The following is a 17,381-nucleotide window of genomic DNA, read 5'->3' on the forward strand; positions in this document are numbered from 1 at the left end:
TCCCCAGCTGACTGTCCTGTCCCAGTGATCTCTCCTCTCACTCAATTCTAACACTTTCTGTTCATATTACTTAAGATAACTTATACTTTATGGGCACTTAAAAGTTCTTTGGCATTCGAGGAATGTTAGCATCAAGAAGGTCCAGAAATAATGAAGGGAAAGGCATTTTAGGAAGGCAATTCTTTTTTTTACCTCCTTCCTCACTCCACAAAAGCTGGTTACTGATGTAAAGTCTGCAAACTCAAAATGACAAGGGTCCCTTTCACCGCTCTCCTGCCTTTTCTCGAGGCTCAGGTCAAAGCCCCGATCCTCTCTCTACCCATGGAAACAGCTCAGTTCAAAGGGTCTCTCTTTGGAGAAGCAACACCTGAGCACCTCAGTTAGAGTGAGAATGTGGTCTTTATGTTCGTCTAAGATGCACTCAATTTTTGCACAGTGTTTAAGAGTTCTGGCTCCAGGTAGATCTGGGGCTTTACCCAAAGCCTATTACTCATGAACCGTGTACACCTGGAAGATTGGCTTCACCTGTCTATGTCTACAAGTTTCCTCATCTATAAAACAGGGGTAACAGAACATAGTTCATAGGTGTACTGAGGATTAAACAAAATGGAAGATGATATACATTAAGCACCCAGCATAGTGCTTGGCACATCGTAGGGGCTCAATAAATGCCAAGTGTCATCTCAGGGCCCCTTAGGAATTTGTCCCTCACTCATAGGAGCCCTATGAAACTCCAGTCTTACCCCCAAGCACTCAGCACTTCATAAACATTTTAAAAACTGAATAATCAGCAGATGCACTCCTCCCAGGAAGGTATGCATCTGAAACCTAGCACGCGTTCAGATATTCTGTGGATGAACAAGTGGAGGAAAGCCTACTTGCGCAGGGGTTTTTACTATGCTGGGAACACAGCCTCTCTCACAGAATGAGGGCAGAAGACCACCGGACACACACACGGTGCTGCCCCGTGTGGTCTTACGAGAGAGCAGTGAGTTGTTACTGAGAGAAAAGGTGCCACTTAGTACAGGCATTACCTGAATCCTCATGTGGGGAACTCTTTGCTCCTGACCTGGCTATTAAGATCTTTAAGGGAAAGAGCCACGCCCCATACACCCTTACTTTCCTCACAACTCACAGTAAAGTGTTGGCACACAGACTAAGCTCAAATATCTGTTTGACTTCTACATACCTCCTTATAGTTCCTTATTTTAAACCCGGTTACCCCCCAATTTTTTACAGAGGCATCCTACAAATTAGGATGCCAAGTACGGGAAGGTAGGAAGATGAAGAAGGCACTGCAAAATACAAAACTGGTTAAGAAATAATTAAAGAAAAACCTACTACAAAGAGGAAATTGGCAAGTGAAACAAAAGCCCTTGGGCTTGTTAGTTAGGTGTCCAAAGGAACACAGACACCAGTCTCCCCTTCTCCCTGTGTCTGGTCAGAACGCTGGATGTAGAGACAAAGAAACAAAAGACAGAGATGGCACCTGAGTCAACAAAGGCTTTCACAGGGTGTCCATTCACTTTGCAGTTGATATAAAGCATCACTACTTGGCCAAAACTTTCTGGAGCCTCTTCCATGGCTATTGTCATGTTTTCCTCAATGTTCTGTTGCCTATAACAAATCAAAACCAGGTATACTAATTGCATTGTTTCCGTGAAGACAAATCTGTTTCAAAGTCACAGTATTAAAAGCATTTGTACATATCATATGCTCCAACTATAGTGGCTGAGTCACGGAAATGACAACTGGTGCTTTACCCTGAAATATGTGATCTAGTAGGACGAAGTGAGATACATCATTGGCAGAAAATCTAAAGGCATACAAATTACCTTCACATAAAAACAATTCTGTTCCCTTTACAAGTTCAGAAACAGGAAAATAAACTGGTAAGCAAGGGTCACAACCTGCTTCATCCTGTAGGTTAGAATTTTTACCAATGTTCCAATTTGAACTGAGGGTTTACTGGGTATCTGGGTACATTTCCTACATCCACTGCATTAAAAATAGTTTACAAATATAATATACAGGTGTGTCAACTGCCTGAATTACATCTGCTGCTTAATTTCCAAGTCTGGGTTTCTAATCCGTGAAACGAGGACAATGATTTCTATTGTGGGACTGCTGAGAGGTATAACGCATCTAGCATACAATGCTAGGGGCAGATGCTCAAAAATATCTACCTACTTGGGTACCTGTTAGAAAACTACACACACCTGTATAAATCATATTTCACCTAGTCCATCAAAACATTTCTTCAAAAATGGAATGCATTCTAACATGAGAAAAGTACATAAGAAGGAGTTCCAGCTTACTCTAACATCTAAGGTCTTCATTCCCAGCTTTTTTTTTTTTTAAGTTTTTTGATGTGGGTCATTTTTAAAGTGTTTTTTATTGAATTTGCTACAACACTGCCTCTGTTCTATGTTTCATTTTTTTGACCCCGAGGCATGTGGGATCTTAGCTTCCTAACCAGGGACTGAACCTGCACCCCCTGCATGGGAAGGCGAAGTCTTAACCACTGGACCACCAGGGAAGTTCCCAGCCTCCTGTCTTTGTGGGAACACAATCACACTATTTATTTACATACTGTCCTATTATGCACAGCTCCTTTCATACTGCACTGGCAGAACTGCGTATTCCTGACAGAGACTGCATGGGCTGCAAAGCCTAAAATACTTGCTATCTGGCTCCTCATGGAAAAAGTTTGCTGACCTCTATTCTTGACTGTGCTTCCCAGGGGGCTCAGTGGTAAAGAAAACACCAGCCAATGCATGAGCCACCGAAGACAAGGGTTCGATCCTGGGGTCGGGAAGATTCCCTGGAGGAGGGAACAGCAACTCGCTCCAGTATTCTTGCCTGGGAAATGCCATGGACAGAGGAGCCTGGCCGGCTATAGTCCATGTGTTCACACAAGTCAGACTCGACCAAGTGACTGAGCACGCGTGCATGTTCTAGACTGCAGCGCTCGTCCCTTTTGAAATAATACTCTAGCTTAATTCCACTGACGGTTTTACCAGACAGTCTGAAATAAAATATTAAACTTCTCAGAAAGTCAAGGTAAACTTGTTTAGTCAGACAAATAGGAAAGCTACTATACCTCAATGTACACGTACCCTGCGTAACCACTGGTGTAGCACACCAAGTTAAACTGCCATAGGCATTTAATACAGTTACATAGCTTTTCTCCTAGGTCACATAACTATATTTATTATCTTATTGATACATATATGTGAAATTCAGAAAAATGGTACAGATGAACCTATTTGCAGGGCAAGAATAGAGACACAGATGTAGAGAATGAGCATGTAGACACAGCAGGGGAAGGGCAGGGTGGGAGGAACTGGGACTGACATCTGTGTACTGCCATGTGTAAAACATACAGCTAGTGGGAACCTGCTGGAAACCTGCTGTGTAGCGCAGGGAGCTCAGCTCAGTGCTCTGTGGTGACCGAGAGGGGAGGGAAGGGTAGGAGGGAGGGAGGTCCAACAAGGGAAGGGATATATGCATACATACAACTGATTCGCTTCGCTGTACAGTGGAAACTAACACAACATTGTAATTATACCCCGATTTAGAAAAACCAACCAAACAAAAAAAAAACCCTAAAATTAATTGTGCACTCCTAACTTTACATGGACTGCAACCAAGGTAACTTTCAACAAAAAAACTGCCTGAAATAATACTCGTTACTTTGGCTACCCTAGGCTCTGTGTCACTTCACGTACACAAGGTTTTCTCCTTTAAAAGAATACATGCTTGGTCTCAGTTCCTCTACCTCCCCCTGGGAAGAAACATGAGCCGTATGAATGTGCCTCATTTCACTTCTCTTCCAACAGTTCCATTCCATGGTTTGGCTATGATGCTCCTTGCTCTCTGCCCTCACCCCCACTTTCCTGGCTTGAATGCAACTGTCCCCGAGAGGAGTTATGTCAGGTTCCCTTACAGCTGCAATGTGGTCTAGTTCAGAAAACATAACTATCTCGCCATTTCTCTGCACATATTTAATTCGTGAAATAATTGATAGTACCTGATACAATTAATGGGAACGCTTACACAAACAAGAACACAAGGGAACGGCTTAGGGCTGTCAACTGATTCTGGCATATTTACATTTCTTTGATTTCAAAGGTACTCAGAGAAAAAAAGAAAACCTTTATTTGACTTCCAAGCTGACAATGACCAAGTCAGGCTTCTTTTAAGTAACCAAAGATGATGATCGGGCCCCTTAACAGTAGTCCTGTTACAGTTACACTGTTCTTAGTCATACTATGGCCTTCAATTAGCAATAAAAACTGAATCTGGGATGGGAGAAAGCAGCTGTTCTTTAATTCGAAGGGACTGACTGAACTGCATCCTGCTTGAGATCAGGAAGGCGGGCGTTAGCATCCTTGGGCCTTTTTAGGTCCCACATCTTAAGATGCTGATTCATCAGATTAGGGAGTAAAGTCCAGCACCTGCGTTTTTAAGAACCTCTCCTGTGACTTTAATGTTGCCCCAGATTAGAACCACAGCATCAGAGAATCTGGAGCTGGAGACGAGTCCTGCTGCCATTTTACCTGCTGAGGCCAGCAGGAGAACTGTGGAAGGAAAGAAGACGCAGGACAGTAAGGTTCCTCTTTGCACAGCTCTCTCTAATCCAATCACGTCCAAGTCCTGGATTTAATCAGAGCTTGCATGTTATGTTTGAGGAGCACCCAATGAGCTTGAGTAGCCAGCCCACTAATCTCACCAAACTGGGGACTTCTGCTCAGCCCTGGGAGCATCAACCTGGAGCTGCCTTAATAACATGCTGTGGGTTAGTTGGGGAGTCTTTTTTTATGCTTTCAGTGCTGCGTGTAGCATGCAAGATCTTAGTTCCTCGACCAGGGAGTAAACCTGTGCCTCCTGTGGCGGAAGTGCTGGGTCTTAACCACGGGACCTCTAGGAAAGTCTCCAAGTCACGGAATCTTTTTCAAAATTTTAGAAGAGAAAGTCATTAAGTTAGGTAGCTGCACCTTTGTAATGTTGAATCAAAATGTGAGGAAAACAGAAGAGAGAATAAACCAGAAGACTGAACCTAGTGTTTCAGCAGGTTTTACATAAACGCAAAATAAGGAATCCACTTCAAAGCAGATGCCCAAAGAATATAAGATCACCTGCAGTTTGGGAAATCTGGATCCTCTAAATCTTGCTCTTTGGGCGAAGGAGTTATTACCTTATATCTTCTTCTATCTTTGCCTGAGCTTCAAGATCAAAAGGGTCCGCAGAAAAGAGACGAATCCTTTCTTGCTCTCTCCGGGCTCGGTCCTGTTGCTGCTCCACCAGGACCCTAGAAAATCTCTCTGCAAGAATGGGGTGGGGGTGGTGGTGGTGATCTTAAGAATCATTATATTTTCTTTATTAGTACTTTTCCACATCAAACAATTTCTCAAGATACAACTGTAAAAGATGCAGAAAGGATGGCTAAAAATCATTTAAGATGAGCAATTAACATTTACTGTCTATTCTTGGAGGCAAAGATTACTTTTTTACCTAAATTTAGTGTAAAGAAATAAAGCATTTGCAAACACCATCTCAGAGATGATGACTTTTCAATTTAAATCAGTGGAGAATAACCCTCAGTGTGGCAGACAGATGACCCTCCCCTCCCCTCTCTCCACTTTTATTATCCTATTAGCTAGAAATAAAATAGAGCATTACCGTCCCTCTCTTCCTCTTCTAGTTTTGTCTCCTTTATAATACTCTCTGCTTTAAAGCAGATAAGTTATAAGCAAACTACTGTTAGCCTATCTGTATTACCTGATGGATTCTAAGCAGAAAAATCAGTAAAGAGAAAACACTGCTTGCGATAAGATGTATGTTACAAGAACCACCTTTATTTGATATTTCTTAGATGTGAGTACATTCAAATGCATAAATGTACAAGTGCCATCATCATGGTCTTTGGCAATTAGATATGCTGCAAAAGAAATTAAAGAAACCAAGATAATGGTCATATGAACTAATACACACAGCATGGATGAATCTAAAAAACACCAAGTTGAGTGAAAGAAACTTGACACAAGGAAGAACATAAGATATGATTCCATTTATATCAAAACAAAAAGTAGGCAAAAACTGACCCATGATAAGTACCAGAATAGAGGGAGCCGATAAGCGGTGGAAACTGACTTAGAAGAAAACATAATGGAGCTTTCAGGAGTGACAGAATGTTTTATATTTTGACTAGGGTGCTGGTTACATTAATTTGTCAAAACTCAATCAACTGAATGCTTAAAATCTAAGTATTTCTTTATAGGGAAATATTACCTATTAACTTTAAAAATGGTTATTGAGGAATGAGTCATTAAGTGTCTGTTTGTTCTAAAATTTAATCAGTAGGGTCTCACAAACCCAGAAGTAAAACTGGAGAAATCTACAGAGAAAACTGTCATAAAGATGACTAAAAATGAATGTTCTGTTAAATACAAGAATGGCTCAAATACAGCTCCAAATAAACTTTTGGACAGTTGGTGACAGCCCCACTATCGTTAAATTTGGGGTGAATGGGAATAAAGGGGTTGCATTCTGCCATACAGGCTGATGCACTGAACCTGTTTTCCTGGAACTAAAATCATTTCATCTGGCATCAGCTGGTTAACTGGTACTCTCTTTAACTGAGGGTCTAAGAAAACAGACCGAAATACCAGTACCTGGCTATTAAAAATAGTGTCTGCAAACAAACAAACAAAAAACCCATACAAAAACAAACTAAAATCTCTTGAATCACTATGCTGTACACCTGAAACTAAAGCAATATTGTAAGTCACTTATTCTTCAATTAAAAATGATCTGTACCTGGGTTATATGCTGCTGAAATAATAAGGGGGGAAAAAAAAAAAAGGAGGAACAAAGGGGACTGGTTGAGTGGGGTTTCAGAATTCTAGAGATCCCTAAAGTTCTGTCACTATTGCCAACTAACCAGTCTTTGACATCAGCACTAGTTTACCTCTCACAGACCAACTGATATGTTCAAGAAGTCATGTGACTCAGTGGGCTGAACACACCAGTTGCCTGAATTTCTCCCCATTTGCTGTGAAACTATTCGCCTCAGGTCAGCTTGATGGCCTTCCAATTTTATAAGCTTACCAAGATCTCCACTGAGCAGAGCGTCTGCCAAGGGTGGATTGCGTTCCTTCAGCAAGGACAGCTCATGGGGGTTGGCCAGCAACATGTCTCGGAGCAAGGCTGGATTGTCCAAGCCCTGAGGAGATGAAGCTATTTCTCCAGGAGCTGAGTGGGACTGCTGCACTCCTGGTGGCTGGCGCTGCCGGGTGTTTGACGTGCCAGGCACAGCTATGCTACGGAAGTCTATTCGGGGTAAGTCTGTTGGGGAGAATTGATTCAAAGTTTACTTCAAATGACTCCATAAGAACAAGTATTTGAAGGAAGCAGCCAATTTGCAAATACGTGGTATGTATTAGTAGTAGATGGTAACCACAGACATTCTGAATGCCCTTTCCCTGGTTATTTCTCATGCTGACTTTGAATATAAACACTGCAGTCCAAGAGTGAACAGGTAGGAAAGAATAGAAAGAGAAAAACAGGGGTTTGGGAGGCGGTAGGGATAAGGAGACAATGGTAATAATCTCAAATTTGGGGTTGATAAAAAATATCCCAGGATAGTAAGTTTTTACTTACTCATGTATTAAAACAAAAATAAAAAAAATAAAAAATCAAAGTCAGTCTCAAATATAGCCACATAAATCTGAATGCTCTTCAGCTCTCAGGTCTTAAGAAAAATCCTAGTCTGCTTTGACATATGCTTCAAAAAGCCCTTACATCCTGGGTAAAGAATACTATATATATCAAATGAATGTTAGATGCGAACTTCTACAAGTGTGTGCTACACATATTAGTGCTTTGAATTTATGCTTTCATCTGTGCATCACTGCTACCTCTTCTCGTACCCTGGGGAGCCAGTGGGTGTAATCATTTCACAGAAGAGAAAAAAAGAAGAGGAACTGCAAAGGTTCTCAGTGCTGAGCACACCAAAAGATTTCACAGGTTCACAGCCCACATCCCAGGTTCCATACTCCAGGGTGAGCTGACCTTATTAAAATGAAAGAAAAATAAAAGGGAGCTTTACCCAAAGGACCCACATATTGTGTGAAATGTCCAGAATAGGAAAATACAGAGACAGAAGGTAGATTGATGGGTGCTGAGGGCCAGGATGTGTGAAGGCAGATGGGGAATGACTGCTAATGGGTACACAGTTTTTTGTAAAGATGATGAAAATGTGCTAAAACTGATCATAGTGATGGATGCATAATTCTGAATATACTAAAAATCATGAATTGTACCCTTTACACCTGTGAACTGTGTGGTAGTGAATGATATCTCAATACAGCTGCTATTGGGGAAAAAAAAAAAAAAGAGCTGTATTATTAAATAGGGAAAAGAAATCAAACACAGAACCCAAGTATGTAGCCAGAATGATGGGCTAAGACTGAGTGAACCCACATTTCTTCAACCCTAAATTTTATCTGATGACTGTACCTGTTCCAAGCCTGGGGCTGTCCTGAAGACTTTTGGACCGCAACTAGAAAAAGGGAATGCTTACACCCATGCATGAAGTTTCAGCCTCTTAGCATGGGTTCAACTAGGCACTTTTTGTCAAAGAAACCTCAGTGGGCAGCGTGTGTGCGTGTATGTATATATGCACATGAACTCTAAGCCAATGAAAAAAGTGAAGTAAGATGATGTTTGTGCAGTAGCTAATCTAGGTCAACCAGCAAAACATATATGGTTGGGTGGGTCCTCCTTATGGGCTGAGAAATTTTCATCTCAACTCTGTTATCTCGAGAGTCCACTCACTTCCTAATAATTTTGAAAAAACCTGTCTACGTTATAGACCAGACTGCCTCCCCTCCCCCATCTAGTGGCTTCTCTTGATCCTGTGGCACAGTCAGGAAAAAAAAAAAAAAAACAAAACCCAAAACAGTGAATCTCCAGAACTAACAATTTCTCCAAACTGACCAGAGGAAGATTTGGGTTTGATTGACAGGCGTATCTCAATCACTTCTCTTTCTAAAGTTTAACGGTAACCCCCAGGGAATAACATAATTCAGAAATGAAAGGAACAGGACTTGATGGTCTCTCATAGCTCCAGTTTCAGGCTGGATGGAAGCACTGTGTTCTAAACTGGAGTTTTTCATCACCCAGACACCTAAACTTTGAGAATCTGAAGCAAGCTATGGACCATCTCCTCATCAAATGCACAGATACACACACAACTGCACACTATTTAAAGGACATGGAAACTTCCTAATTCTCAATGCACAGATTCTAGATGTAGTATCTAAAACAAGTAACAGTTTCTTTTTCATGATTAACAAAGCTGGTGGGAAAAAAACAGAACTTAGTGGTCCAACTGCTTAATGTTCATAAGGCTCAGAGTAATGGGGAAAACACCAAGTTTTAAATCCTGTGCTGTCACTTACTAGCTATGCAACTTTGGAAATGATTATTTAAAAATCAGAGCTTCATCTGCTAATGGTTAAGAAACTGTCAACAGATATCTTTTCTCCTATTACAGTTATGGGATGAAATGCGGGTGCAAGTGGCTGGCTAACTGTAAAATGCTCAGCAAAGGCCTATCACTGATGGCCAAACACAAAGCAGCAAAAGTCAGCCATGAAGCACAGGCACCTGCGGCCTCTCAAGTCCTTCCCCGGGATAAAATGATGGCTGATGACAACAGAACCTAACGTTTACCGAGAAGGCTTGCTCTGTGCTGAAGGTTTCACGTGCATTATTCTCCCATCAACTCTAGGAGTTGTGGTTAACTACAGCACCCACCTTACAGGTGAGGAAATGGACTTAGAGAAGTTAACTTGTCCAAAGCTACCCAGCAATCAAGCAGCACAGTCAGGATTTGAATCCTTGTAGTCTGAATCCAAGGCGAATCCAAGACTTGGAACTATGCTATCTACTAACGCTTGCCAGGGCTGTGAAATCATTACAAGCTGCCTTACTTGGGAACTGCACTGAAGGTCGAGGGTCTGCATTCTCCTTCTGTCGTAAAATCACAACGTCGCCATCCTTTAAGCCGTAAGACGCCAGTGATCTGTGGTTGTCTGTGAGAGGCCTTTCAGCGTAGACAATCTACAACCAGAAAAGATTTGAACAGTATAAAGCGCTGAGAAGTAACAAAGCACAGAACAGAAAGACCACAGTTTTCATCTTCACTGGAGAATGTCACTCCCTGCTCAAACCCTCCAGCCATTTCCCATCACACCTAGAATAAAAGCCAAAACCCTTCCCGTAAAGGCCCAAATAGTTTGGTCCCTGGCTCCCCCACGACCTCCTCTCATACCATGATTACTGTTCCTCAAACAACACCGGCAAGTTCCCCCTCAAGGCTGTTTCACTTGTTGTTCTCTTTACCTGAGGAATGTTCTTTCCCAGGTTGTTTTTTTTTAAGGTTTCTGATCAAACATTACCCCTTCAGAGTCCTTCCCTAATGACCCTACTTAAAACACACCCTCACTTCCCATATTATATACTTATTTCTTTATGGTCTTTCTGCCCCATGAAAAAGTAAGATACTCTGAGGACAAGAACTTTGCTTTTTTCACCATATCCAAAATGCCTAGAACAGGGGCCTGGTAGAGGAATAATGCCCAAGTATTAGCTGAATTAAGGACAAATGGATCTAAGGGAGGTAGACAATTTTATATATAATATTTAGCAGAGAGGGAAAATTATTCCCTAATTTGTTCTGGGGATAACTACAATACTATTAAATAATATGTTTACTCCCCATCCACAAGTTTTAGTGAGATATAACTGACATACAATATTGTATTAGTTTTGGTTGTACACCATGATAGTTTGATATACATATGTAATGTAAAATGATCACCATATATTTTGTTAATGTCTGTAACCTCACAGAGTTATAAAAATTGTTTTCTTGTGATGAGAACTTTTAAGATCTACCCTTAGCAACTTTCAAAAACATGATTCAGCGTTAACTCCAGTCACCTGCAAGACATGACATCCCCATGTGTCCATTTCTTTTTATTCGGTTGTACTGGGTCTTAGTTGCAGCACCAATAGGATCTAGTTCCCTGACCAAGGACTGAAGTCGGGCCTCCTGCTCTGGGAGTCTTAGCCACTGGACCACCTGTGAAGTACCCCTCCTGTGTCCACCTTTAAATCCTCTCCCACTTTGCCAAGTCTGAGAGGTTCTAAATAGTAAGTTCTTCCTTCTCCTCAATCATCCTCAAATTTTTATCATTCTTATGTTTATGAGTAGAAGATAAAAGCGGAAGAAATTCAGAAAAGCACAATTAAACACAGATGGAAAAAAGGATCAGGGATGTACAATAATAAAAATATTTGTATGATGTGCAATCAAACACTGGAGAAAGCCTGAGAGCACAAAAACATGAAACAACGGGCTGTGAAAAGAACAAGATACACACAATGGACACACTATGATTTTACCATGAAGGAACGTAAAAGCCTACCCTGCATTATGACCTACTCGGTAGAGAGGTGTTCAGAATAAACAGAGGCTCTGGTTTTCTCGCTAATGATTCACCTTCCATGCTGCTGCTAAGTCACTTCAGTCGTGTCTGACTCTGTGCGACCCCACAGATGGCAGCATGAGGCCACTGGTAAACTGAGGAACCTGAGTTCTGTCCTGACTGATAAGGCTCCCATCACTCAACTGGTCTGGGCTTCATTTCCCATTTGTCAAGCATGTAGCTGGGGCTAGATAATCATACCTACACACAGCTGTCCCTTCCCCATCTTTCTGCTATACTACCATTTTACAATGTTTCCTCACATGTCCTCATAGCTCTCACAGCAAAACTGCCTGACACAGAACCTGAAAAATAGAGGATTTGAATGGAAAAAAAAAAAAAAAAAGATCTGCCATATCTGCTCTCAGAATCTGCACTTACATAAGCAACAGAAGAAGAAACTGAATTTAGTCACTTCCAAAATCAAATACTTCCGGGGTTGAGCCAAAAAAAAGGATTTGCAGAGTTTGTAGCTTGAATTCTATTTTCTAAGTTCTGTACAGGACTAGAAAAAGTATTGTTAGTTCTTACCCTCATCTGCAAAGTTAAAACATGTTACAACAGATTGCAACTGTTATTCTATCAACCTATTCACACTCCCTGACTTAATAAGCACCTTGTGTACTGCGCTCAGTTGCTCAGTGGTGTCCATAGCCCTCAGGCTTCTCTATCCACTAGAGCAGGATGCCATTTCCTACTCCAGGGGATCTTCTCGACCCAGAGACTGAACCCACGTCTTTCGTCTCCTGCACTGGGAGGTGGATTCCTTACTACTGAGCCACCTGGTAAGCCCACTTAAGCTTGTATCTCATAATAAAAGTACACCAGAATCAACACAGATGGTTTGCAATACAATCTGAGAGTCATATTATAACTTCTGGGACTGCTTTTAAAACCACCACAAATCTGAAGTGACAAGTGTCCTGGGTTGAGGTGTGCAGCAAGAAGCGTACCAAGAGAAATGTTACGCAGCCAGCTCTACCAGAGGGGCTTCAACTTCGTGAAGCAACCAGGAGGTACCAGGGCCTAAGGCCTATTGGGTAAGAAAGTCAATTTTCCAGGGTCAGAAATTCAACCACCAGTATATTTAGAGACATGTGATCAGTCAACAGGTTCTAAGTGCACTTTTTATAAAAGAACATTTACTTATCTACTCAAAGAAACTTGGGAGAATCTGAATGCTCCATTCCACAGATGACTGAATTTTCTTCAGGCTGTAAATACTCCATGGAAAGCCATATTAAAACAGCAAACAGCTATCACCGGGTGAGCTCCTACCAGAGCCAGCATCTTACTAGGTTCTCACAGTTTTTCACCTAATCCTCATATTCTCTTGTCTAAGTCTCACAACCATCTAATGAAACAGACATTAACTGTCCCATCTGATATACAGTTAAGTGACCTGACGCTCCAAGGCTATTAAGAGAACTGGGACTGGGACCACATCTGCCTGACTTTACAGCCACACTCTTTCCTAGAACCACACACAACTTTCCCAAACAGAAGTCCAACATGGCCTGGTGAATTAGCTGGGTGACCTTTCCAAGGGCTATCAAGCCACCCATCACCACTGAAGGTGGCTCAGTGGTAAACAATCTGCCTGCCCACACAGAGATAAAGGAGATGCGGGTTTGATCCCTTGGTTGGGAAGATCTCCTGAAGGAGGAAACGGCAGCCACTCCAGAATTCTTGCCTGGGAAATCCCATGGACAGAGGAATATGGCAGGCTACAGTCCACGGGGTTGCAAAGAGTCGGACACGACTGAGTGCGGACACATGCACCACTAAAGGCCTCTACTCACCAGGGGATCAAAACACGTCCACTGTCCAATGCACCCCTTGCCCTGAACAGGAAGAAAGGAGCACTGGCAACTCCTCACTCTTCGGATTCCCATTTTACAGATGCCATACATCAATCCATCACTGTTCAGCTAAACAGTTTTTCCTCAGTGGACAACATATTTTAAGAAGCAGGTAGCCTAATCTAACAATAAAAATGTAAGATCCAGGTAGTCACTACCCTCAAACGTGTACATGAAATATGGAAGACTGCTATCTGCTCCAATTTCCTGAAAACACTAGACTGGAGAATGTGGGTAAGGAGTAAGCATTCTTCATACTGACAAAGCAGCAGATATATACCATTCTAGTCCAAGGGCACAGATGAGATAGTAGCTCAGTTGAAATTATAACTGCCACAGAGAACTTTTGTTGTTATTATTGTTGTTAAAACAGGTTTAAGAATCTAAGAAACAATTATTCTGCAACTGATGTCCCAGAATAAGTCTGAATGATTTTTCAACTTAATATGAGACTCCAGGAGATAAATGGTTTCAAATTTCTAGCAGTCAAAACAAGTTTTGATAATGGCACTGGTGATGCTTTCTACCATTCATAATATGCAGCTCCAAGATTATAAGGCTCAAAATTCAAGTTTTGCCATTTGTAAGAACATACAACAGAAAAATGTATACAGCTACAAGCCTTAATCTCCAAAAGTGGCACAACTCTTAGTACTTTATTCAGCGCAGACACCCTGGAGATTGAATTCTCATCTTAGCCAACATTCAGTGATAGACTAATTAATATGACTCCAGAACCTTTAAGTAGGATGTCAACAGTTTCCAGGTCTCTGAATGAGCGACTTCAATCAATCAACAGGTATCATAACAATACATTTCTAGCATTAAGGATCATAAAACAGCCACAAAACCCTTAGAATCAAATTTGAACAGCTTCATAATAGTATCTACCATTAACTGAAAATGCACTATATACCAAGTGATCTACACATACTATCCAATGTTAACAGTCAGCTTGACTTTTACAACCGTTCTGGAAGATAATTTGGCAACAGTTACTACAAGCCTCTCAAAAATCTGGCAATTTCATATCTAAGAATTTATCCTAAGAAAACAAACAGAAATTGGGACAAAGCCTTAAGTATAAGGTATCCATGGAAATGTTATTCAAAACTGGTTCCAAATGCCCCCAACTAAAATGCCCAGCAATAGGGCATTAAATAAATACATACAATATGAAGTAAATGTAATACATCTATATGATGATAAATTATGTGGCCATTAAAATGATAAATTGTGAGGATTTGAATGTTAATGGGAGGGGCTTCCCTGGCATTCTAGTGGTTAAGACCCCGAGCTTAGGGGGCACAGATTCAATTCCTGGTTGTGAAACTAAGACGTTTACATGCTGTGCAGCGCAGTCAAAAAAAAAATGAAAGAAAAAAAATTGAACTGTTACGGGAAAATGTTGACAATGTACTTTGACTAAACAAAGTAAGGGATGAAATTGTTTACTATAGTTCAGGGCACATGTTTAAAAGATATATTTTAACTATATAAGAAAAAAGCTTAGGAAAAAAATATACCAAGATGTAAACTGCAGCTGAGTTATAAAGTAATAAATAATAGTGTTCTTCTTCCTCCTTTTGTATATGTTACAAGTTTTCTGTAATGAACATGTAGTATTTAACAGAAAAGAAATATATGAAAACTACCTGTGAAAACAAGCATGCCAAAATCAGCTACAAAAGCAATTTTCAGTTTCTATCGGTTTAAAATAGTGTTTTACAAACCACAGAACACGCTGTGTGCAGCTTCATTTCTAGGATCATACAGTTACTGCTATTATTTGGTATTTAAATATACTTTCATTTGAGAGTACTTACACACCTTGCACTTTTTTTTTGTTAACCACATGCCACCTACAGGGGTAAATTATAACAATGTTTCAAAAATGCAAAGATATTAATTGCAAGTGAAGTTGCTGCTGCTGCTAAGTCACTTCAGTAGTGTCTGACTCTGTGGGATCCCAGAGACGGCAGCCCACCAGACTCCCCCGTCCCTGGGGTTCTCCAGGCAAGAACACTGGAGTGGGTTGCCATTTCCTTCTCCAATGCATGAAAGTGAAAAGTCAAAGTGAAGCAGCTCAGTCGAGTCCAACTCCAAGCGACCCCATGGACTGCAGCCTACCAGGCTCCTCCGTCCATGGGATTTTCCAGGCAAGAATACTAAGTTCCTATAATTGTTTGAAATTTCTCCAGCCAAGTCTGCATCAAAGCATCAAACAGGGCCATGCCTGGCTTCTAAGCCCACACTTGTGTTAAGAGATGGAACATGCCCAGCTTTAATCATGTACAAGGAGAGATTGTGTCTATTCTAAATGTGTTATCACTGCATTATAACTACTACAAGGACTAGCGCTGTTAAAAATTAACACCTTTTCCCATTGTACCCTCATGCACAATCCATGCCAATCTTGAAAAACTGAATTATAAACCAGTGATCCTTAATGTGGTTCACACATTCAAGACAGTTCTTCAAGGATGCAGGAAGAAAATAGAAAATATTAGAATTTTCATTTCCATTTTAGTTTATCCTTCCTTAAATTCTATCCTGGGCCTGTTTATACTGTACCTAAGGTATTACTTCATGTATATAACTGATGTTTACAGCTATTATATATCCATACATGTAATATACATGAATTTATATTATGCATATACCACTAGCTCATATATATTAATTATACATATCACAAAGATTAATATTTCAAAACATTTTACTTAGAAGAATACATAAGCAAAAAAGTTTGCAGACCAGTGGTCTGAAAACACAGTGACAGGAAGAAATAGTCAGGAAGTCACAAGAAAAAAAAATTCCCTTTAGAAACGGCATCAGAAATGGAGGTGAAGGAATGAGAACAGAGAAGGTAAATAAGAACAGTAAAGGTAAAGAGACCAGGAGAACTTTGAGAGGGAGGAGGGGGAGGTGAGTAACAGGGGAGAACCCTGGGAGGTAAAGGAGTGGAAGGGAATACGCCAACTAAGTGAAAACGACATATATGTGTATTAAAACTACAATGATGTTTACTATTATGATTTTGCGAAAGGAAATGACTCAAGTGTCTAGGGTGGATCCTGTTCCTGCCTGATGGGCAAGCAACTGAAAGACAGCCGACCACCAGACATCCTAAAATAGACACTGTGTTAGGTTACAATGGAGCCAACAGAAGAAACTTGAAAAACAGGAGTTGTTTACTGGCTCCGTCAGGCAGGCTTAACACACGTCAGAGCCCAGGGTTCCATATGCTAATTTGGCTTGGGAAGGAAGTAAACGCCAAAACACTGATGATGAATAAGAAAGAATTTGGAGTTAGCCTAAGTGTTCAATTAGTAAGGTATTCCGAACCTGCCACGCTGGCAGGACAGTGCGTGCCTTGACCATACAATTAATTGTCTTTCACTCTGACACTCTCTTTAATTTATTTACATTTTTGGCTACAGCAATTTCAAAAAGTGCAGGAATACAGAAATCACAATCTTCATCTTCACTCAAGCCCAACAACAAAATCAATTTACCTTTTTTTAGTCCACTTACCAACTGGTGATTGTAAGCAGGGTAAGAGAACTGCCGGAGGGGGAAGAGAACAACTGAAAAAGCCACCTTCAAAAATCTGAGTTGATTTTCCCTCCCCACTTAAACTGTTGTTTTGTAGCTCTGTATCTGAGGGATTTACAGACAGGAACTGGATCCTGAGTTTTTCTGGATGCCTTTATAGAAGTTCCAAGAAATCCCTTTTACCAATATCTTTGTATGTTTTGCATGAATGTCAATTTGAGTGACACCCTGTGACCGAAAATAAAGTCTTTCCTGATACTCAGCTTATGCCAACATTCTAAAGTTCAAAGTGTAAAGGAATCATACTTACTTCCGAACAAAATATCGACACATTTGTTTACCATAACACAGGGCAGAACAAGCTGTAATGAGGCAACAGTTTTTGGAACTATTTCATAAC

At 40.8% G+C, this 17,381-nt stretch overlaps 1 protein-coding gene across 5 annotated transcripts in view; it reads right to left on the reverse strand.

The window, feature by feature from the left end:
• DDI2 (DNA damage inducible 1 homolog 2) overlaps positions 1-17,381 on the reverse strand; it is a 43,280-nt gene that overhangs the window by 24,500 nt on the left and 1,399 nt on the right. For 4 of the 5 annotated variants that reach the window (XM_069545941.1, XM_069545942.1, XM_069545940.1 and 1 more), the window contains 4 exons: positions 10,002-10,131; positions 7,114-7,350; positions 5,201-5,327; positions 1,490-1,617 (listed from right to left, as the gene is read on the reverse strand). In XM_069545941.1, coding sequence (XP_069402042.1) covers positions 1,490-1,617; positions 5,201-5,327; positions 7,114-7,198 — 340 coding nt within the window. In that variant the 5' untranslated portion in view covers positions 7,199-7,350; positions 10,002-10,131. Of the gene's footprint in view, positions 1-1,489; positions 1,618-5,200; positions 5,328-7,113; positions 7,351-10,001; positions 10,132-16,960; positions 17,204-17,381 lie in introns of those variants that run through there. The other variant, XM_069545943.1, reaches the window with a different exon arrangement.

Source organism: Ovis canadensis, chromosome 12 (genome assembly GCF_042477335.2).
Source record: "Ovis canadensis isolate MfBH-ARS-UI-01 breed Bighorn chromosome 12, ARS-UI_OviCan_v2, whole genome shotgun sequence".
Classification (NCBI taxonomy): domain Eukaryota; kingdom Metazoa; phylum Chordata; class Mammalia; order Artiodactyla; family Bovidae; genus Ovis; species Ovis canadensis.